At 41.3% G+C, this 25065-nt stretch overlaps 1 protein-coding gene across 11 annotated transcripts; it reads right to left on the bottom strand.

The window, feature by feature from the left end:
• Nucleotides 1–435: 435 nt before the first annotated feature.
• Nucleotides 436–24922, bottom strand: LOC139376133 (protein SSXT-like). 11 transcript variants are annotated; one of them, XM_071118361.1, is made up of 13 exons: nt 24711–24905; nt 23942–24018; nt 23720–23804; nt 21416–21454; nt 19940–20099; nt 10913–11149; nt 10570–10740; nt 10132–10209; nt 8418–8465; nt 7997–8119; nt 6559–6695; nt 6013–6075; nt 5075–5207 (listed from the first exon to the last, which is right to left on the bottom strand). In XM_071118361.1, the coding sequence occupies exons 1-12, from the start codon at nt 24777–24779 to the stop codon at nt 6058–6060; spliced, it is 1242 nt and encodes a 413-aa protein (XP_070974462.1). In that variant the 5' UTR covers nt 24780–24905; the 3' UTR covers nt 5075–5207; nt 6013–6057. The 11 variants fall into 11 exon arrangements, with proteins under 11 accessions (XP_070974461.1, XP_070974463.1, XP_070974465.1 ...); XM_071118360.1 differs by lacking the exon at nt 6013–6075 and having other exon boundaries at nt 436–5207; XM_071118362.1 differs by lacking the exons at nt 6013–6075; nt 21416–21454 and having other exon boundaries at nt 436–5207; nt 24711–24911.
• Nucleotides 24923–25065: the final 143 nt, after the last annotated feature.

Below are 25065 nucleotides of genomic sequence, written 5' to 3' on the forward strand. Positions count from 1 at the left end.
TCAGCTCGGTGATTCGAACCAGCGACCATTCAGTTACTGGCCCAACGCTTGTAACCGCTAGGCTATCTAACACACAAACACATTATCATCATCAGCAGCAGGGCAAGGCAGGGCCATCATCTCCACACTCTGGTCACGTGTTCTGGCCACACATCTGGTGCACCATCTGTATCTCTCCCCCCTACGTGAGCTGAGAGGGAGAAGAAGGGGGAGGGGAGGTCATTTTGGGTGTAAATATGCCCTGGACCTTTCCAGACACATCTGGACCAGACAGACCGGGTATGCAGGGAGTGGTGGGAGCGTATTGAACCTATACTGCCAATACAGTAAATACACAGATATTCAGAACAAGGAACTCACAAAGCAATCGTACAATATTATCCGGCTATATCCATAGATTTGGAGAAGAGACATTTGAAAGAAAGACACTGTATAAAAATTCTAGCAATTTATTGTTGCAGTTTTTCCACAGTGACATACTGTACCATTTAACATCACAGTGACACTTACAGTAACAACCCCATCATATTGGCTACAGGGTGCTGAATGAAAAACAAAACATTAATTACAAGATATGTACTACAGTATACCAAGGTTAGTATCTTTGAGGCTGACTGGAAATCAATGATATACTTCTCTTCTCTGTAACATGTGAATGGTGTCCATGTAGTAATAGTGTATCAAGCCCAAGGTTTAATAGAATAACACAACTAGTCTGTACAAGCGTAAGATGCTGCATGACATTAATGGAAATGTATCTCAAAGCCTCACAACACACTCCCTCTGAGTGTTTCATATAATATTGTACCTAACTCACATTCGGTTGGTGGTAACGTACAACATGACACTTTGAATTACACGTTTATTCTGGGGGGGGGGGAAAGAGGCTTACGTCCTTGTAAAGAAGACTCCATCAGACTGAAAGAAGCTTATGTGGGACTGATTATACTGAATGTACGAGTGAGTCTGATTGGACAGTCTGTGGTCAAAGCACTCCCCCAGACCCATAATGGGAATATTCAGTATGGACATAATGTTCATAAAGTTGCAAATAAAAAATGTTATGTATCGAGCAGACACTATTCTCCATCACATGGAACAGAGATCTGTGTCGGATGTACATTAAGACATATGTTTGGAATTTCGCCCAACTGAATAAAGCTCTTAACCAGCTGTCCAATAACAGAGCACACTGAAGCGTCAAGGCCATATTCTGACAACAGATACTGTAGATGCTACTAACTTTAACCTTTAGGAGTAGCAGGGAGCATTGGAAGCATTCAGGTGCCCTATTCATAAAGCGTCTCAGAGTAGGAGTGCTGATCTTGGGTCCATGTAGTCCGTCACACTGTGATCGCCAAGTAAAAACTGATCGCAAATCAGCTCTCCTAATCAGACACTTTACGAGTTTGGGCTCAGCGCGGTTTTACACACATACAGTGCATTCGGAAAGTATTTACACACCTTCACTTTTTCCATATTTTGTAACGTTACAACCTTATGCTAAAATGGATTTAATAAAATAAAAACACAATCTACACACAATACCCCATAATTAAAAAGAGAAAACAGGTTTTTAATAAACATTTGCAAATTGATATTTTTTTTTAACAGAAATACCCTATTTACATAACTACTCAGACCCTTTGCTACCGGACTCGAAATTGAGCTCAGGTGCATCCTGTTTCCATTGATCATCATTGAGATGTTTCTGCAACTTGATTGGAGTCCACCTGTGGTAAATTCAATTGATTGGACATGATTTGGAAAGGCACACACCTGTCTAAGTAAGGTCCTACAGTTGACAGTGCATGTCAGAGCAAAAACCAAGCCATAAGGTCGAAGGAATTGTCCGTAGAGCTGAGACATTTCTGCATCATTGAAGGTCCCCAAGAACACAGTGGCCTCCATTCTTAAATGGAAGTTTGGAACCACCAAGACTCTTCATAGAGCTGAGCAATCGGGAGAGAAGGACCTTGGTCAGGGAGGTGCCTAAGAACCCAATGGTCATTCTGACAGAGCTCCAGAGTTCCTCTGTGGAGATGGGAGAATGTTCCAGGAGGACAACCATCTCTGTAGCTCTCCACCGAGCAGGCCTTTATGGTAGTGGTCAGAAGGAAGCCACTCCTCAGTAAAAGGCACGGCAGCCCGCTTGGAGTTTGCCAAAAGGCACCTAAAGGATTCAAGATTCTCAGGTCTGATGAAACCAAGATTGAACTCATTGGCCTGAATGCCAAGCGTCACGTCTGGAGGAAACCTGGCAGCATCATGTCGGGATGTTTTTCAGCAGCAGGGACTGGTAGATTAATCAGGATCGAGGGAAAGATGAATGGAGCAAAGTACAGAGATCCTTGATGAAAACCTGCTCCAGAGCGCTCAGGACCTCAATACTGGGGCGAAGGTTCACCTTCCAACAGGACAATGACCCTAAGCACAAGACAGGAGTGGATTCTGGACAGGTCTCAAAGTCATTGAGTGGCTCAGCCAGAGCCTGGAGTTGAACCCGATCGAACATCTCTGGAGACCTGAAAATAGCTGTGCAGCGACACTCCCCATCCAACCTGACAAAGCATGAGAGGATCTGCAAAGAAGAACCGGATAAACTCCCCAAATACAGTGGGGCAAAAAAGTATTTAGTCAGCCACCAATTGTGCAAGTTCTCCCACGTAAAAAGATGAGGCCTGTACAATTCAACTATGACAAAATGAGATTTTTTACCCCAGAAAATCACATTGTAGGATTTTTTTATGAATTTATTTGCAAATTATAGTGGAAAATAAGTATTTGGTCAATAACAAAAGTTTATCTCAAAACTTTGTTATATACCCTTTGTTGGCAATGACAGAGGTCAAACGTTTTCTGTAAGTCTTCACAAGGTTTTCACATACTGTTGCTGGTATTTTGGCCCATTCCTCCATGCAGATCTCCTCTAGAGCAGTGATGTTTTGGGGCTGTTGCTGGGCAACACGGACTTTCAACTCCTTCCAAAGATTTTCTATGGGGTTGAGATCTGGAGACTGGCTAGGCCACTCCAGGACCTTGAAATGCTTCTTACGAAGCCACTCCTTCGTTGCCCGGGCGGTGTGTTTGGGATCATTGTCATGCTGAAAGTCGTCCTGGTCCCTTTGCAGAAAAACATCCCCAAAGCATGTTTCCACTCCCATGCTTCACAGTAGGTATGGCATTCTTTGTCCCCCAAACACAACGAGTTGAGTTTTTAACAAAAAGGTATATTCTATTTACCAAAAAGTTTTATATCTGACCACATGACATTCTCCCAATCTTCTTCTGGATCATCCAAATGCTCTCTAGCAAACCTCAGACAGGCCTGGACATGTACTGACTTAAGCAGGGAGACACGTCTGGCACTGCAGGATTTGAGTCCCTGGCGGGGTAGTGTGCTACTGATGGTAGGCTTTGTTACTTTGGTCCCAGCTCTCTGCAGGTCATTCACTAGGTCCCCCCGTGTGGGTCTGGGATTTTTGCTCACCGTTCTTGTGATTATTTTGACCCCACGGGGTGAGACCTTGCGTGGAGCCCCAGATCGAGGGAGATTATCAGTGATCTTGTATGTCTTCCATTTCCTAATAATTGCTCCCACAGTTGATTTCTTCAAACCAAGCTGCTTACCTATTACAGATTCAGTCTTCCCAGCCTGGTGCAGGTCTACAATTTTGTTTCTGGTGTCCTTTGACAGCTCTTTGGTCTTGGCCATAGTGGAGTTTGGAGTGTGACTGTTTGAGATTGTGGATAGGTGTCTTTTATACTGATAACAAGTTCAAACAGGTGCCATTAATACAGGTAACAAGTGGAGGACAGAGGAGCCTCTTAAAGAAGAAGTTACAGGTCTGTGAGAGCCAGAAATCTTGCTTGTTTGTAGGTGACCAAATCCTTATTTTCCACCATAATTTGCAAATAAATTCATTAAAAATCCTACAATGTGATTTTTGGATTTTTTTTCTCATTTTGTCTGTCATAGTTGAAGTGTACCTATGATGGAAATTAAAGTCCTCTCTCATCTTTTTAAGTGGGGGACCTTGCACAATTGGTGGCTGACTAAATACTTTTTTGCCCCACTGTACATACCCAAGAAGACTCGAGGCTGTAATCGCTGCCAAAGATGCTTCAACAAAGTACTGAGTAAAGGGTCTGAATACTGATGGTAATGTGATATCTCCATTGTGTAGATTGATGGGGGGGAAAAAACTATATGTTTTAGAATAAGGCTGTAATGTAACAAAATGTGGGAAAAGTCAAGGGGTCTGATAACTTCCCTGAATGCACTGTATATCTCAAGTCAGAATTCAGCCCCACTCACAGGTCATGTTCTGCTTCTGCTGCCCAAAGAAATGTTTCAGCACTGATGCTTCAATGCAGATGGGTGTTCTCTGTTTGTTTTTGAGGGCTTTCTATGTACAATCCATTCATAAAACCAAGGCATCCGATTTGTTCACCCCAAGAACATATTCTTTGTACAAGTCACTGAAGAAGCAAAGAGAATTCAGGGGGAACAAATAAAAGAACAAACAAAATGGGGGATGAATACAATGTCATCACAACAAAAAATGACATCAATAGACATAGTTCAAGAGAGAGAAAAAACAAAAACAATATTCAACGATAGTCTCCAAATTATTATACAAAGTTAGCTTAATCTAAAAAGCATAAAATTGATTTTTACATCACACATGTTGACCTTGACATGTACCATGGCCTAACAGAATTTTGTTTCAGATGCAAGATCTCCTCACGCCGCCTCTGTCCCACCCCCTCCCATTGGCATTATTGCTTCTTATGAACGGGGGGCTATTGGATGGAGAAACATTGCACTACATGAGTGTGAAGTTCAGTTCTGTACAATTCTGTCCTGTTATATCCCAAAAATGAATGTAACTTGTTATTTTTGCCCATTTCACCATCTGCGGGGCTCTGTATAAGGCAGCTCTGTTTCCTTTTAAGGCATCGCTGCTTTGAGACTAACACAGACCAGAAGCGAAGTGATGGAAGTGGACAAAATCATCTCATTATCGACATTAACAAAAATTACACTTTTCACATAAGGACCACAAAGTGTGTGCGTGTGTGTGCGTGTGTGAGAGAGAGGGTGTCTCAGTGAGCTGCAGCCAAGTTTAGAGGTTAGAGGTCAGAGCAGGGCTCTTGTTGACTGCCATGACCATCTCTCATTGCTGGTAATTTCCATATTGACCCTGTGGAGGAAGGAAGAAAGTACTGTAAATGGACACATCTTAATGACTTCTCATTCTAACGTCTGAACAAACAGGCATTTACTTGAGAAAAGCTCATATTTATATATCTAAATAGGATGCAAACAAGCACATCTGTGGTAGCTATCAACCTTATGTCACAGATGCAGACTATTCCTGTCTGGCTGCATTGGCTGGATTTAACCAGCAGGTGGCAGCATGGCCTCAGAAAAGCTCATGAAAGGAGGGACGCAACTTCTTATTAGTATTCTGCAGCATTAAGCAAAATGCTGCTCTGTGACTTGTGCATTTAATATGATAGGAGGGATGTTTTTTGTTTGTTGGTATTTTAAAGGTTAATTTCTAAACAGGGGTCGAAAGTGGCTGCTCTTTAGGAACAATTGTCATTAGTTACATATTTAAGATTTTCAGTTTCAATTTGACTATTACTTTGATCAGATACTATATCTACACAGTGCATAATTATTAATAAATGACACATAAAACATTTAAATGCAGTTAATTGCATGAAAAAAATATGAATATTAACCAAAGTATGGAGAGTTGTATTTTTGATTTTGTCAATTCCAAAACATCTACATTTTCTCAAGTTCCCCTACAGATTGTGCTTGATATATTTGAAGACCTCAAGCATAAAGTTCGACCCCTGGTTACAAAAAGACGTAAAGAAATCAGATGTTTAAACAGAAGACAGGAGGAGAAACATAACAAATGCAGATCAAGGCTAGGCGAACAGGTCAAACGTCCAGATTTGACGTTGAGGTGACGTCTTCACAGCAACCATTACCTTTGCTTCTTACAGAGCTAGTCAGGGGTTCAAATCCCCGGGTCTTTATTTCCTCATGTGTCCCTGAATATTCAAAGATAAAGAATCAAAGTGTAGCTGTGGCCTCCGCAAAGGACCACAGAAAATACAGGGCAACACGTAGCTCTCCCCTCCCTGTCAACACTACCAAAGGTCTATGTTACATTTGGGGAGGAGAGATTCTACATTACCCTGCTCTGCTCTGACTTGCTGTATTATTCAAGGCAATATATCATAAACTCTTTTCCACTCACAACTCAACTGTGAAGGCAGGTTTCTCTTAACAGAGGAGAACCATACTAAGCTGTAAGCTGGCTAAACACATCAAACCGTTTAAGGAATTATATATTAACCTCCCCATACAACGTCAGCATGCACAAGACACCCACTCCTCCCTGGTCTCTTGCTTATGAAAACTCCCTGAACCCTGGATAAACTAAATGTTATATCTCATCTTTAACTTCTATCCATCTTTAGCCAACATACAAGGACACAGTAAGACCTGCCTACTCATGGGCTCATGCTCACCTGGTCGTAGCCTGGGTATGGGCGTTGTTGCTGGGCCTGAGGGGGGCCGGGCTGGGGGCCCCGGTAGGCCCCGTACTGCTGCCCCTGGCCCTGGGGGTAACCCTGAGGGTACTGGCCTGGAGCTCCCTGGGATGGACCTGGTGGACACACATAAATCAAAGGTTATGGACATCTGACTGAAATATTACATGTACATGAAGATACTGTTCTTCACAACGACATTATAGACATTGTCTGTTCAATCATCAAACGTAGTGTCTGAGAGCATAAACAGCATGCTAGATTCCCAGATTTTGCTGTTCGATGTCAATCATTATGACACGTCGTATTCTTGCACAATTGAGCGCTTCAGGGGAACTCACTTAGAGTCAATCCACCTCTATCTACCCATGAACACAGGTCCACTGACAGGCAGACCGACAGAGGCATGGCAGAGAGAGAGACTAGTGGGTCGTATTAGTTGGGCCCTGGGCCATTCGTTGAAGTTTGGCTCCACACTAACACTGGCCTACTCTTCTCTGTAATGAGAGTCAGAGAGTCTGACTAACTGCAGCCAGAGCTGTAGCCAGCACCAGGGACGGGGCTGGGTGTTAAGTCATCTAATGCAAGGAGACATCAAGGAGATTCCGTGGGCCTTCATTAGAGAAGCAGAGCCTCATTAAAACCCATTTCATCGGACAGCCTCTGAATACTACCGTTGCACTGGTGTTACCGTACCGCCGCATAGCGCCGTGCTATCAGGCATTCCAACGGCTGATCAGTGATAGGATGCCTGACTGACTGGGGCCAAAAGAGAGTCAAAAGAGAGCCACGCAACATCGTTAGGGCGCTCGTAATGCCAACGCCGCAAAGCTTAACTTAGAGGGGGCCCGCCTGCGAGAGTGAACGAGCGTGGCAGATGGAGCCTACCTCACAGCTTCTGCCTCTCTCCACCAGCTCATTACTGACATGAGAGAAATGCCTCTGGCTCAGAGAGAGAGAGAGAGCGAAAGCAGGAGAAGAAGAGCTGACAGGATTTTAAAAACGAAGGGGAGAAGGCCCACTCGCACACACTGCCATGGGCGGTTACCCAGAAGCCTGACCTTTCCTTTCTCTTTCACTCACTCTCTATAACAGTGACTAGGCCTGTACAGTGACCCACCGTAGTACTAGAGGGACACCTAACACAGCACATTGTCTGCCAGCTCCCTCTTCTGATCAACGTGCCAGTGTCTGTAGCCTTGACTGTGCTGCTGCGACATTGAAAGTGCACAATGTCAATTAGGAAAACAGTGGCGTGGTACAGTAAACATACAGGGGGCGCTGGGTTGGTGCCATTTGGAATCAAGGACTGATGTTTCAAGACAACTAAATCAAAAGCAAATGGTGCCTCCTACAGGATGAGTGTGGACTGACAGAGAAAGAGGAAGTCAAAGGGAGACTGAGTATTTCCACCCACCATAACCCTGTTGCTGTCCAGGATAGCCCTGCTGTCCGGGGTACTGCTGCTGTGGGGGGTAGCCCTGCTGTTGAGGAGGACCTTGCTGGTAGGCCTCCTGCTGCTGGCCATACTGGGCGTTTCCTATAGGGGGGACAACAGAGACATTACAGTACCTGTGACATTACAGTATCTGAACCAGGCTCGACGACATAACAGCAGACAGCACAGCAGTGCTTAGTGTGGCCAGAATCAGGGTTGGGGTCCATTCCATTTCGATTCAGTCAACTCCGGAGGTACACAGAAATTCCAATTCAAAATGTTGTTTGGAATTTCAGTTTACTTCCTGAGTTGACTAAACTGAACAGGAAATTGACCCCAACCCTGATCCGAATGTTTTGAAAACACTGATTTAGGCTGTTAACAAACAAAGTTAACAAACCATGATCTTTTTCATAGGGGGACTGTTGGTTGGCTGCTGGGTCTCGCTCTGGCAGACAAGACAAGAACCACAGGAGAAAAAGAACCAACACTGTGAGCACGCCCATTAAAACATTAAGTTTTGTTTTTAATATACAGAATTGTTATAGTGACACCTTTTCAGCATCCTTACCTGACACCTGCTATGAGCCGTAAAATAAAATAAAAGCTTGAACGACAACATTTATGAGAAATGAAATATTTGTGAGTGAGAAATCAAGAATGATAAAAAAGTTTTTAGGAAGGCAGAAAACAGAGCAGACTCTGGAAGCTTCAGCCGCTCAACCTCCCTTAACCTGAACTGAGCTGGCCAGGGAAGGCTAATTGGGAGAAATAATACCGGTGTAGAAAGTGTATTTTAGGCATGTTAATTGTAAAAAACTAGCATTTAGGCTACGGCAGTTATTGAACAAAATAGCCTTAGCAACAAAAAAAAGTTGCATTAGTTATATGGCTTTAGCGTAGCTTTCTTTTTCCCTACATACATTTCTGTGAAACTACAACGATACCTCCATGGTAGTATTGTTCTGAGAAATCAAAGTGTTGATCAGGAAACGGTGGCTAAAGCAAACCGTACTCACCATCACCTATAGCATTACTTCACAGGGAGATAGGAGACATGTTATTTCATGTCCATTTTGGAGGAGGTAGAAGTCAATGGGGGGGGAAATTCGGGGGATTAAGATATTGTTATATACGCATAAACATTTATTGTGCTTCACACAGTGTATCTGTGCGTTGAAATGTTCAGAAATATAGTTTTGCAAAAGTTTAAAGTAATCATGGGAGAAAATAAACTACTTTCTTTTGAGAATATACATATTTTTCCAAAACAATATTTAAAATCCTGTAATTCCCATCAGAGTACAACCTAGCTATTGGAGACTGCTGTGTCAACGTTTCAAAGGGAGTAGAATGTAGAAAAAGGTGTAAAAAGGTGATTGACACATGCAAGAGAAAATTATTCATTTGAGAATACTTGTTTATGTTGATGCTATGACACAAAATCACTATGAAGGGGTTGGAAATCACTGGGGAAATCATCCCAGTCCAACTAATCTCATTTTCCGCCATGAGACTTTAACACAACATCTGACAAGTCTGCTAACTCGTGTGTGTGTGTGTGTGTGTGTGTGTGTGGGGGGGGCTTCTGCTAAAGTAGGACCTCTGCTTCCGCTAAAAGCACGACCGGAGATCAACTTCCAGGATTGAATCGCTGTATGCATTTGGAGTCCCACCATGAGAAGATCAGGGTTCGACAGAATAACTAGCCGACTAGCTATTTGTTTATCGACGACGCACAGTCCTAAATGGGACGGTGGGCGGGAAAACCAAACATCAGAGCTTCCTTCAGGCCAGACTTACAGAGCACAGTGACTAATGTCCAACTGAAGTTAGAGGACTTCTACTTCCACAAATGTTCTAGATAACCGCGTAGGAACCGGAATACACCGTCGACGCTCAGTATAAGGCTTGGGTGTGAGGTGGTGCTGAACGATCCACTCCCTTAGCTGATGGACAGGGTCACCATCTGTCACACAATGTTGTTTTGCTTTGTTACGCTCTCCATCCTCTGTCCTTCTCCATGCCTCAACACAGCTCCTCTAAGTGAACCTTAGACAGGCAGAGGTTTGGTTGGTTCTACGAGCGAGCAAGCGGTTGGTTGGATCTCCTACCTTCTGAAGCTCCCTGTCCTGCGTGACTGTACTGGTCCCCATAGTAGTCTTCCTGCCCTGGGTACTGCTGAGGGGGTCCTACACACACATACACACACGGCAAACAACACACACACAGGTAGATTCAAGGTGTTGTTGGGGGGGTAATTTCGGCGAGGAAGTTGTAATTTTGGTCGCTTATTTGCTAGAGAGCTCCTGTGTGAGTCTCGTTGGCCACCAAACTACAGTTTAGTAGTGCTGGGACTGAAAACCTTCAGGGCGCCTGGGTGAGTGTTCCTTCTATGGTTATGGGGCTACCTGCGTCTGTGAGCCACGACAGTGGAAGTGAAAGATAGCTCCACTTAAAGACGAAGAGGAGAGGAGGTGGCAGCCCTGTGTAAAGTCAAACCAAGCGCCTTGCTCTTGGCCCAGTGGTCCACTCTGTGGAGCGGAGCATACCTTGCTGTGGGGGTCTGTAAGGGGGCATGGGCCTCTGCCCCATGACATGGTTGCCCGGGTTGACCTGACCCATCATGCCCATGGGATTCTGCTGGCCCTGGTAGTGCTGCCCGCCACCCCCAGGGGGCATGTTGTACTGCTGGGAGGGAGGCTGCTGGTGCATCATGGGGCCTGGGGTGGGAACAACACAAATACACACAATATTTCATTACAGAACCCAATTAGAAAAATAATAATAATAAAATGCTCTATGGGTGGATGTCATCATCAATAGAAGGACAACTGAAGGTCCAGTGTGAGAGGTGATAAGGTCTATCAATTATACACCCCCCCTTTCCTGTACCTTGGTTAGGCTGCATGTTCATGTTGGGCCGGGGGCCGTAGTTGCCCATGGGTCCCTGTCCCTGGGTCATGTTCATCTGTCCCTGGGCAGGCATGCCCTGAGACGAGGGCACAGCGTGGTTGTAGCCGCCCATGGAACCGTGGCTGCTGGGGGGCATGTTCATGGCGCCACTTCCGGGCATGTTGGGAGGCTGGTTGGGGCCAGGCCCGGGGCCCTGCATGGGCATGTGATTGGGCCCTGGGAAAAAAGGACAGACCATTTAACTTTCAGGATGATACAGTGCCTTGCAAAAATATTCATCACCATGGCGTTTTTACTATTTTGTTGCATGACAACCTGTACATTTTTTTTGTTTGTATTTTTCTCCCCAATTTCATGGTATCTAATTGGTAGTAGTTACAGTCTTGTCTCGTCGCTGCAACTCCCGTACGGACTCGGGAGAGGCGAAGGTCGAGAGCCAGTCTCCCTCACTCCGGAACACAACCCAACCAAGCCGCACTGCTTCTTGAAACAATGCCCATCCAACCCGGAAGCCAGCCGCACCAATGTGTCGGAGGAAACACTGTACACCTGGCGACCGTGTCAGCGTGCACTGCGCCCGGCCCGCCACAGGAGTCGCTAGTGTGCGATGAGACAAGGATCTCTGCCGGCCAAACCCTCCCTAACCCGAACGACGCTGGGCCAATTGTGCGCCGCCCCATGGGCCTCCCAGTCGCGGCTGGCTGTGACAGTTCTTGGGCTCAAACCCAGAATCTCTAGTGGCACAGCTAGCACTGCGATGCAGTGCCTTAGACCACTGCACCACTCGGGAGGTGACAACCTGTAATTTAAATTGATTTTTATTTGGATTTCATGTAATGGACATACACAAAATAGTGAAATGAAAAACAATTACTTGTTTCAAAAAATTCTAAAAAATTTAAAACGGAAAAGTGATGTGTGCATATGTATTCATCCCCTTTGCTATGAAGCCCCGAAATAAGATCTGGTGCGACCAATTACCTTCAGAAGTCACATTATTAGTTAAATAAAGTCCACTTGTGTGCAATATTTAAATAAATAAATAACCCACTATTCCTAGGCCATCATTGAAAATAAGAATTTGTTCTTAACTGACTTGCCTAGTTAAATAAAAGTTCAAATAAAATCAGGGTTGGGTTATAAAAAAATCTGAAACTTTGAACATCCCTCAGAGCACCATTAAATCAGAGAGGCAACAAAGAGACCAAAGATAACCCTGAAGGAGCTGCAAAGCTCCAAAGTATCTGTCCATAGGACCACCTTACTCCACAGAGCTGGGCTTTACGGAAGAGTGGCCAGAAAAAAGCCATTGCTAAAAGAAAAAAATAAGCGAACAGATTTGGTGTCTGCCAAACGGCATGTGGGAGACTCCCCAAACATATGGAAGAAGGTACTCTGGTCAGATGAGACTAAAATTGATCTCTCATCACCCCGAGAACACCATCCTCACAGTGAAGCATGGTGGTGGCAGCATCATGCTATGGGATGTTTTTCATTTTCAGACCCTGGGAAACTGGTCAGAATTGAAGGATGACGCTAAATACAGGGAAATTCTTGAGGGAAACCTGTTTCAGTCTTTCAGAGATTTGAGACTGGGACAGAGGTTCACCTTCCAGCAATACAATGACCCTAAGCATACTGCGAAAGCAACACTTGATTGGTTTAAGGGGAAACATTTAAATGACTTGGAATGGCCTAGTCAAAGCCCAGACCTCAATCCAATTGTGAATCTGTGGTACGACTTAAAGATTGCTGTACACCAGCAGAACCCATCCAACTTGAAGGAGCTGGAGCAGTTTTGCCTTGAATGGGCAAAAATCCCAGTGGCTAGATGTGCCAAGCTTATAGACACATACCCCAAGAGACTTGCAGCTGTAAATGCTGCAAAAGGTGCCTCTACAAAGTATTGACTTAGGGGGGTGAATAGTCTTGAACTGCACTGTTGGTTAAGGGCTTGTAAGTAAGCATTTCACTGTAAAGTCTACACTTGTTGTATTCGGCACATGTGACAACGTTTGGTTTGATTTAGTTATGCACACAAGTTGTTTTTTGTGTGTCTTATTTCTCGTTTCACAATAAAACATATTTTGCATCTTCAAAGTGGTAGGCATGTTGTGTAAATCAGATGATCCAAACCCCCAAAAATCTATTTTAATTCCAGGTTGTAAAGCAACAAATTAAGAAAAATGCCAAGGGGGGTGAATATGTTCGCAAGCCACTGTATATTACCATACAGTACAGAGATTAAGATGGAACTGTTAAATTAAAAGATTCTCTCCCGAGAAAGTATTTTCTCCCTATACTAATATTTACAACCATGTGTGCTGTATAGAGCCTTGACAACTGGTAATAATTACCATAACAAAGTAGACTAAATGCTCAGTCTCCCTCACTCAAACGAACACGCATATAAAGCACAACCACAGTGAAGTGGAGTCCAAGACCACCTAGGAACATAAAGCGAAGAAACAGTCAGATGCACAATTATACCCCTGAACTAGCTGCACTGGGAGCCACATTTGAAACGGAATTACAAAGAAAACACTACAAAAATGTATGTGGTCACCATTCATGTAATACATTAAATATATACATCATTGGAGAACCATTTCATAGTCATCACAGGTACATTGTTCCCCCCATTTGAATCTTACAGCAACTCCAACTTACAGCTTTTCATGACTTATGGGCAGGGCAGACCATATGATAAGCTATTACATTTTTTGAAGTGCAACCTGGAATGAAAATGTAAGAGGACCAGTGCTTCTATAGTGAAATAAATCTCACATCTGTGCCGTTTGCGAGCGATGTTGTTAGGCTACATTGTATCGTTGCTTCTTCTTCAGAGCGCTCTAGTGAGAAACAACATACTTTTACTTCGCAGAGAACCACGAGATCTTCAGGTTTAGCATCCACACATTTTTGAATAATGATGTTTGTGGTGAAGGGGGTGATTAAATGTACATTATACAACGGGCGAGTCTAGTCCTGAATGCTGATTGGTTAAAACCGCATTCCAGCCAGTGTCTATTCCACAAGTTACCAGCGGCTCACGTTGAAATGCCCATTTTCTTTGTTCCATCTGACTGTACAATCCAGTCTCATCAGCCCAGCCAGGCAATTATAAACTTGTTCTCCACTATAAAAAGCATCTAGACATTACCTCACATTTATTTTAGACTAACATGTAGTTTAACAGCAGAGACTTGTATAAACCTTGCTGTCTGTCTCTCCGACCTTTTCAATTGTGTTTCAATATGGAATTGCGATCTCCATCGTCCCATATAAAGTCATCGTGTCCGAATGAGCCTTACAGCAAATTGAGCTGGTTGTCATAGCAACATCAAGTTGACTGGCTAAATCGATACTTTGTTGCCAAAACTAAAACGGATGAGTGGAATATTTCTTTTGATTTTTTTCGGCAGCATGACTATGGATGAATGGGAAAAAGAGATGGCAATAATACCCAGGCATGCAGATTTGGAGGATACTGAATGACCTAGAGAAAAGCAGCGACAAAAAAAAGATACAAAAACACAGTTAAGAATACAAACTGGGCTGTGTGTTGCTTTGGGGGCTGGCTAGCAGAGAAGAAGAAAAGGTTGTGGACTTCAAAACTGTCACTAAGAGTTTAACATCCTTCACCTATAGTTTTATGGAGATGTACAAAATGGGAAGGGGGAGCACAACAGCATAAGTAGATACCTGGCACTCCGTGGTGGGCTCAACTGGTTTCTAAATGACCCACCCATCGGTCGCAGCTGGTGCCTTATGAAGGACACCCGATTTACCACCCAGAATCATGTATTTCTGGGAAACATTAAACAGCTAAGGCAGCAAGGCAAATATTTCACAAACAGACACCCTCCCATCACCGATAAGGACATGGCCCAGCTCCAAAACTCCCAGGGTCTGAATCCCAGTACACCAAGGGGTTTGGTCCAGAAAGTGTGGTTCAACCTCCAGTTACATCTGGGTCGAAGAGGAAAAGAGAGGAACAGACAACTAAAGCCCAACTCATTCCTCGTAAAAACAGACGAGAACGGTCTAAGGTATGTTATGCATAGCCTGTTTGTGTTATTTCTAAGTTGCACTCCTAATTAGGCTATTGGAAAACAATATTATAACAACGCATTCTCTCTCAGATACGCCACTCTCGCATATAACGAGGCAACAAAGAATCCACTGGACCCAAGGGAGAGGGGCAGGGAGTCCAAGACGGGATTCATGTTCGAGCAGCCAGGGAACCAACTATGCCCGGTGGCATCACTGGAAAAATATCTATCGAAATGCACAGAGAAAGCCCTTCAATTTATATAGCAGGGGATGTAAAGCCATAACAAGTTTTTCCAGCAGCAGACTATGATCGATGTCAAAAGCTGCACTGAAACCCCCCCCAATATTTTTATCATCAATTTCTCTCAGTCATTTGCTTAAGTGCTGTGCTTGTTGAATGTCCTTCCCTATAAGCATGCCGTTAGTCTGTTTTCAATTTATTTAAATGTAAAATAGCATTGTATATAGGTGGGCTATTTGAGCCAGTAAAGGGGGCTTTACTATTCTAAGTAAGCAGGAATGACTTTAGCTTCCCTCCAGCCCTGAGGGCACACACTTTCTTGTAAGCTTAAATTGAAGATGTGGCAAATAGGAGTGGCAATATCGTCCACTATTATCCTCAGTAATTTTCCATCCAAGTCGTCAGACCTCGGTGGCTTGTCATGGTTGAGACAATTATTTTTCACCTCTTCTACACTTGCTTTATAATTCTTGCCTTTCACAATTTGGTCAGATATACTTGGATGTGTAGTGTCAGTGTTTGTTGCTGGCATGTCATGCCTAAGTTTGCTAATCTTGCCAATGAAAAAGTAATTAAAGTTGTTGCCAATTTCAGTTGTTTTGGAATGAATGGAGCTGAGTTTGCCTTTTTTCTCCAACATTTAATTGAAGGTGCACCAAAGCTTTTTACTATCATTATTCAAGTTATCTAGAAGGGTGAGTGACTAACTGTGTATTGTTTGGGCAGAGTGAAAGTACAAGCGCTTCCCACGTTCGAACACACACACCCCACATCAAAGCACGCCTCCAAGACCCAAATTTAGTTCTGTTGAATTTCCTAATAAGGAGAATTAAAACCGAGGCTAAATCGAGTTCAGGCCCCGTTTAATGATGCTATTATTTTCTCCTTCATGGCATGCAGAGTGTGAAAGCTCATAAACTAGAGATAGCTTCTACGATAACATTGAATTGGCTTCTTTCTCTCATCGATACGTTTCACACCTTTCCAATCCAGAACCAAGCACACACAAGTTACAAACACACACGAGGAATTAATTTTCATAATGTTGGATGTGATGGGTATATAACACACATGAGGAATTCATTTTCATAATGTTGGATGTGATGGGTATATAACACTCACACGAGGAATTTGCAATTTTTCATAATTTTTCACAATTTTTCATAATGTTGGATGTGATGGGTATATAACACTCACACGAGGAATTCATTTTCATAATGTTGGATGTGATGGGCATATAACACTCACACGAGGAATTCCTTTTCATAATGTTGGATGTGATGGGTATATAACACTCACACGAGGAATTCATTTTCATAATGTTGGATGTGATGGGTATATAGTCTTCTCTATTCGCTACAGAAAATTGCAAAGGAGTAACGTTAGGAAACAGTAATCTCAACCTACAGCTGTCAAATGATTTGGCATTATTAGAAGCAATCAGCAACAGCTTGATAAAAAGTGTAAAACATGCGAATGATAATTACACGAATGTAAATGGGACAATATTTTCATGTTGTAAACCAAATAACAATTGCAATTTTAGTTGTCTCATTAAAATGGTTTCAATATCTGTTTATGAATTTCTACAATTTATATTTGGTTTGAGGTTAAGTCGTTGAAATTTGGAGCCGTTAACATTTTGAAATATTGCCCCATGTACATTGTGTAATTTACCGATGGTCCGTCACTATTCCCATGGGGATATCGAATGTCAAACCAAATTGACCATGGGCATTACGATCCGGTGGCGTGCGGCTGTGCTCCAAATTGCTGCCAGCTGTGGGCATGATTGAATTAAACCCAAGGAAAACTGTTTTGGTATCTTTCATCCCGTGACATACAATTTTTTACTAATTAACTCGCCAATCTCAGATTTGGATGAGACTGACTTTATGACCATGGGTATCATATTTACACTTCGTAGTCAATTTTAACACTAGAATAAATGTTTGACTAACGTCAACGCCACATAGGATGTTTTCTACCAAATGTTTGCCTTCAGTTGCCCTTTAAACTTTGATTCATTGATTGAATGAAACTATAGCAGTGCATTTGAATCATGACGGTGATGACGGAAAAGCAAAATACAATTCCGATTCATGTTTATTGACCTAAGAGGGAATCTTAGCACAGCTCACAAAACATATAGAAGACACAGCAGGAAACAAACAGAAAAAGTCAGACAAATATCTTACTAACCTTTCTGTCCCACACCTGCCCATATGGGGAGTTGTTCAGAATAGTAAGGCCCTATAAAATATGAGTTGTGGAGAACAGACGGAATCACCGAATCCAGACATTAAAACAGAATTCAACAACATTCCCCCAAAAATGTGTACTTAGTAGAGAATTAACTTAAATCATTCTAATTTTCCAAAGTTAATCATAAGACATGAACAAATGCCTGTGTGTGTGCCGTGCACGTGTACACTTTGTGTAGCCATTAGCAATGATGCTAAACGATAACCAGCTTCTGGTAGAGATGGAAACGATTTCCCAAAAACCATCTCAATTCACCCTTAATCATTTTAAGATGGTCTCACCATGATCATTTAGCTATTAGATGTATTGACTCACGGGTGTGGTCAATAAATTGGCAAAAAATATCTAAAAACATGTTGTCACGTTGAAAGCCAAATCATTCGGACGCTACAGACGTTTGTGAAAAGACACGATTTTCGGGATGTCTCGTGGTCTGACAAAACAACGTTGTAACTTGGCCCCCTTCCACCGCAGATGTGGAAAGCCGCCATTGGCAGATATATATATACATATATACATATATACATATATTATATACATGTATTATATTATATACATATATTATATACATATATACACACACACATATATATATATACATATACACATATACATATACACATATACATACACACACACATATATATATATATATATATATATATATATATATACATACACACACATATATGTATATATGTATATAATATATATAATACATGTATATAATATAATACATGTATATAATACATGTATATATAATATAATATATATATATATAATATATATACACATATATATATAATATATATACACATATATACATACATATATACATACATATATATATATATACATATATATATACACATATATATATATATACACATATACATATACATATATACATATATACATACACATATATATATATATATACACATATACATATACATATATACATATACATATATACATATACATATACACACATATATACATATATGTATATATAATATATATATATATATAATATATATACATATATACATATATGTATATATAATATATATATATATATAATATATAATATATATACATATATTATATACATGTATTATATTATATATATATATATATGTATATATATTATATATATATATATATATTATATTATATATACATATATTATATACATGTATTATATACATGTATTATCTATATATATGTATTATCTATATATATGTGTATATATATATATATATATACACATATATATAGATAATACATGTATATAATATATGTATATATAATATATATATATATATATATATAATATATATATATATACATATATACATATATACATATATACACTTATATATATATGTATATATATTTTATATTTTTTTTATATATATATATATTTTTTGTGTATATACATATACAGTGCCAAAAAATATACACATATATACATACATACATACATACATACATACATATATATATATATATATATTTTTTTACACATATTTAACCCTTTTTTAGGGTAGGCACAAAACTACCTTCGTCCTTTCATAAGAATTTTTTTTTAAACGGTACGGGTTACCTTCAGACGAGTTCCATGACACTTGTGAGGTCATATTAGTTTGTAGCCCAAATGGGCTGTAGATCAGGTGGCAGGTTATGTGCTGGATAGCGCGTTAGTTCAGAAGGGAGAGTTTTAGAGAGGGGGACCCAATCCCTATAGTAGGCCTATAGGCTACCCCAACACTTTATTTTTATACAAACCTTCAGAAAACACAGTGCCAAACTTGTTGTTCTCATGGTCAAGCGAAATTATACAATGTATCAATTTTAAACCCGTACGCTCTGAAGAGTAAATAACGATACAATGTAGCCGAACAACCTCGCTTGCAAACAGCAGAGATGTGAGATTTATGTCACTCTAGAAGCACTGAACAAAATATTTAGGGGCATATGACAGTCTGCTCTGCCCTTCCTCTCAGTCACACCAGGTCTGCGAAGCATATAGGGTTGCTATATGATTGAACCGGGAAAATAATGTAACCGGGGAAAAAAAAATATGAAATAGCTCCCCAATACTGTTTGATGTTAATATTTTATGTATTACATGAATGGTGACCACAGGCCTCCCAAAAATACATTTAAATCGTGTTTTAATAAGATAATTTTTCACCCAGCTCCATTGTTTTGGTAATTGCGGTTCAAATTTGGGTCCCAGTGTGGCTAGTTCCGGTGACACCATGACACATCTGACTGTTCCTTCTCTTAGAAGACCACCAGAGCTCACAGACCGACGAGTGACATCATCATTTAGCAGAGCACCATCCCCTCCCATCCCAGATCTGTGGTGTTGCTAGGCAACCCTCGTGAGTGAGAAAGGGACAGAGGGAGGTGGTGGTGACGGAGAGGTCACTTACCAGGCATCTGTCCGTTCATCTGGTTCTGCATGTGTGGGGCAGTGGGGCCGCCGCTGACCATGCCCTCCGGGGGCATGTTGTGTCCGTGGGGGGGCTGGGGGCCAGGCGCTCCACTCGGGTTCATCCCACCAGGGCCCATGGGCATGTTCTGAGTGGGTGGCTAGACAGACACAAGGAGAGAAACACCATCTGTGTTAAGGTACATATCTGAGCCACGTATGAGAAAGAAAGCAACTGATGTTGAAGGTACAGAATTAAAAAGGCTTCATCTAACTGTGGACACAATCTCTGGCTATACAGTGCATTCGTAAAGTATTCAGACCCCTTCACCCTTTCAACATTTTGTTAAGTTAGTCTTATTCTAAAATTGATTGTTGTTTTTCCTCCCCGTGAATCTACACACAATACCCCATAATGACAAAGCAAGATCCAGTTTTTTATTTTTTAGAAATGTTTGCAAATATATAAAATAAAAAATAAAAAAAACATATTTACACAAGTATTCAGACACCTTGCTATGACACTCGAAATTGAGCTCAGGTGCATCCTATTTCCATTGACCATCCTTGAGATGTTCCTACAACTTGGAGTCCACCTGTGGTAAATTCAAATTGATTGGAAATTATTTGGAAAGGCTATATAAAAAGGTCCCACAGTTGACAGTGCATGTCAGAGCAAAAACCAAGCCATGATGTCGAAGGAATTGTCCATAGAGCCCCGAGACAGGATCGTGTCGAGGCACAAATCTGGGAAAGGGTACCAAAAAATGTTTGCAGCATTGAAAGTCCCCAAGAACACAGTGGCCTCCATCATTCTTAAGTTTGGAACCACCAAGACTCTTCCTAGAAGAATGGGAGAAACTCCCCAAATACAGGCGTCCAAAGCTTGTAGCGTAATACCCAAGAAGACTCAAGGATGTAATCACTGTGAAAGGTGCTTCAACAAACTATTAAGTAAAGGGGCTGAATACTTATGTAAATGTTACATTTCATTTTTTATTTTTTTTTATACATTTGCAAACATTTCTAAAAATCTGTTTTTGCTTTGTCATTGTGTAGTATTGTGTGTACAATCATGATGAAAAATAATAATTTAATCAAATTCAGAATAAGGCTGTAACGTAACAAAATTTGGAAAATTGAAGGGGTCTGAATACTTTCCGAATGCACTGTATAATCTCTGGATATATGTTATTCTATCCTCTATTTCACAGCGCCAGATTGAAGCAACAAGCAAGCTTATATAATAAAGGATGGCCTATCAACAGAGTATACCATTACATTATCTCATACTATTGTAAAGGCCATCAACTGGCCTATCACCAGCAGTGTATCTCAGAGGTGTGACGTGTCACAAAATACCCTGTTTGAATATCTATGGGAAAAAACCTGCAATACACAGTATGAATATTGTGTGAACGAAGACACCTTAGACACCCTATCATAATTCAAACACCACTTCTCCATCCATACTCACTTCAAGCTTTACCTCTGGAGGAGTAGGGGAGTCACACTTCTGAAATCAAGTACAGAGCATCTAGGTGAACATTATACACCTCCCCTTTGTCCAACAACAGGGGAGACCGAGCAAGCTTGCATTTGGGTGGCATATGAGGCATATCAAATGATTGCTTTCAATCTCACATGCACCACAAAATCTATCGTCAGAGCTTGACAGCGGTAGATATACAAGCAAAAGGGAAGGGGTAACACGTATTATAGCCTCATTTCCTGTACTTGACGAATCTAGTGGAATTTCTGACCAGCAGTGTAATGTACAGTACCAGTCAAACGTTTGGACACACCTACTCATTCAAGGGTTTTTCTTCCGTTTGACTATTTTCTACATTGTAGAATAATAGTGATAATAACACATATGATGGAATCATGTCGTAACCAAAAAAAAGGTGTTATGTCAAAATATTTGTTTGATTCTTCAAAGTAGCCACCCTTGCCTTGACAGCTTTACACACTCTTGACATTCTCTCAATCAGCTTCACCTGGAATGCTATTCCAACAGTCTTGAAGGAGTCCCCACATTGGCTGCTATTCCTTCACTCTGCGGTCCAAATCATCCCAACCCATCTCAATTGGGTTGAGGTCAGGTGATTGTGGAGGCCTGGTCATCTGATGCAGCACTACATCACTCTCCTTCTTGGTCAAATAGTCCTTACACAGCCTGTAGGTATGTTGGGTCATTGTCCTGTTGAAAAAAAACGATAGTCCCACTAAGCGCAAACCAGATGGGATGGTGTATCGCTGCAGAATGCTGTGGTAGCCATGGTGGTGAAGTGTGCCTTGAATCCTAAATAAGTCAACAGTATCACCAGCAAAGCATCCCCACACCACCTCCTCCATGCTTCACAGTGGGAAACACACACGCAGAGATCGTCCGTTCACCTACTCTGTGTCTCACAAAGACACAGCTGTTAGACCAACACATTTTTTTTTTAAATCAGAAATTGGGACTCATCAGACCAAAGGACAGATTTTCACCGGTCTAAGGTCCATTGCTCATGTTTCTTGGCCCAAGCATGTCTCTTCTTCTCATTGGTGTCCTTGAGTAGTGGTTTCCTTGCAGCAAGTCGACCATGAAGGCCGGATTCACGCAGTCTCCTCTGAACAGTTGAGATATGTCTGTTACTTGAACTCTGTGAAGCATTTTTTTGGCTGCAATTTGTGATGCTGGTAACTTTAATGAACTTATTCTCTGCAGCAACGGTAACTCCGGGTCTTCCTTTCCTGTGGTGGTCCTCATGAGACAGTTTCATCACAGAGCTGGATGGTTTTTGCGACTGCACTTGAAGTCCTTGAAATTTCCCAGATTGACTGACCTTCATGTCTTAAAGTAATGATGGACTGTCATTTCTATTTTCTTATTTGAGCTGTTCTTGCCATAATATGAACTTGGCCTTTTACCAAATAGGGCTATATTCTGTATACCACCCCTACCTTGTCACAACACAACTGATTGACTCAAACCCATTAAGGGATGAAATTCCACAAATTAACTTAAGGCACACCTGTTAATTTAAATACATTACAGGTGACTGACTACCTCATGCAGCTGGTTGAGAGAATGCCAAGAGTGTACAAAGCTGTCACTGCTACTTTGAATTCTTAAATATAAAATATATTTTGATTTGCTTAACACTTGTCTTACTACATTATTCCATATGTGTTATTTCATAGTTTTAATGTCTTCACTATTATTCCAGAAAATAGTAAAAATAAAGAAAATCCCATACTTTGACTGGTACTCTATATGTAGAGGGTATTCTCTAATTGCACAATAGCTCTGTGGTTGCCTGTCTATGCCCTTATATTTGGAGCGGCAAGGAAGCCTAGTGGTTAGAGTGTTTGGCCAGTAACCGAAAGTTTGCTAAATCGAATGCCCGAGCTGACAAGGTAAACATCTGTCTTTCTACCCCTGAACAAGGCAGTTAACCCACTGTTCCTAGGTCGTCATTGTAAATATGAATTTGTTCTTAACTGACTTGCCTAGTTGAATAAAAAAAAAATTCAAGTTGTGATCTAGGCCTATATATTATATCAGTTGATGAAGGGAATATTATGGAGAGGATATTTTTTTATTGCCATGTTTGGGGCAATAAAAAAATATATACTAGGCTACTAGCCAAGAACAACACCTTATTTGAAATTGTACAATATCTGTACAACTTCATGAATTCTAGTACGCTTCATGTTTTCTCTCTGGCAGAAATGTGTCAGAGTGAATCAGCACCTACGTCACTGCCCTTCGCCCTGGACCCATACTCACAGCAGGGAGCAGAGACTGCATGTTCTGATTGGAGTCTGCTATCGTGGCCAGGTAAACCAAATTTCTGTGGAGCATTTGTTGGTACCTTTTGACAGAATGAACATAAAAAAAGACAGGGAGATGGGCCGTCAATACACTGCAAAAACGTACATGCATGACAGTGTGGAACCTGAAAGCACATCAGGTATGGAACTTTTGTATGGTACATAAATGATAACTTACTGTGAACATTCTGCGGTCTTTCCTTTGCTCTGGAAATCCATTATACATTGAATCAGCTGATTGTTCTCATCCAGTAACTGAAACATGACAGAGCAAAAAGGAAAGAAAACTGAAAAAAATGTGGATAGGCCTGTAGAAGACAACTGCATCTTCCTATCCAGTAATGTTCGCATTCAGACCTGTGCCCTATGAGAGAATACAGTAGCCTAAATACAATTTTAAGGGTATTGGAAACATGCATGAAAACAATGTTGCTTGTATTGACTGGTTGAACTTCAGCAGGACAAACGGCTGTCCCATTCCAATGCAGACTACTCATGAAATCATATGTTCTTTGGTAGTACAGTAGTACATGACGTTGATGGCAACATCGTAGTTATCTGGTCAACCGGCCTTTTTCTCCAAACGTTAGCTAGCTATAATCAATGTCATATATACTAGTAGTCCTGTTCTGTGCGTGCCTGGCTAACAAAAGACGCTAACAATCCAACTAGCTAAGAAAACCTTAGCCTATGCTTCCATTTATATCAGAAACTAATTCAATGTTAGTCCATCGAATCGGTTAAACATGTTTGTTATTTTTTTTATTATTTGCCCACTACCGCGAAGTTCATATTGACCGCGCTTTACCCTAGCAACATTGTTACCATCTATTTCCCTCTTTACAGCTCGACCTGGCCGCTGGCTAGGCTAGTTAGCTAGCAACAGCAGCTGGTGCTGTATCCGCCTCCATTCCGTTGCGGTGCGTGATAAAAAATGAATTAGCTACCTTTTGAATTCCAGCGGGTGTTATATCACCCTTTCCACGTTGTCTGTGAGGTGCAAACGCCACCGACATGGTGTTTTCATATAAAGCTAAATAAACTAAAACATACAACTAACAAATCTGTAGAACTCAAAGCAGACAGTTTAGATTAGCAACATCTGATGTTATTCTGTGATGTAGTCCATGGCCGTGTTCGAGAGGATCAAATCCGCAATGTATCATGGGTAAATTATGACTGATCGACTGATCTACAAATAACAATGAGTCATTATTTATGATCCACCTTGATTTGTAGATCAGTAAATCGGCAGTGGCCTGCAGTTGTTCTGATGCTCTCGAACACGGCCAACTAAAGGGC

The sequence above is a fragment of the Oncorhynchus clarkii genome, chromosome 20 (assembly GCF_045791955.1).
Source record: "Oncorhynchus clarkii lewisi isolate Uvic-CL-2024 chromosome 20, UVic_Ocla_1.0, whole genome shotgun sequence".
In the NCBI taxonomy this organism is placed as follows: domain Eukaryota; kingdom Metazoa; phylum Chordata; class Actinopteri; order Salmoniformes; family Salmonidae; genus Oncorhynchus; species Oncorhynchus clarkii.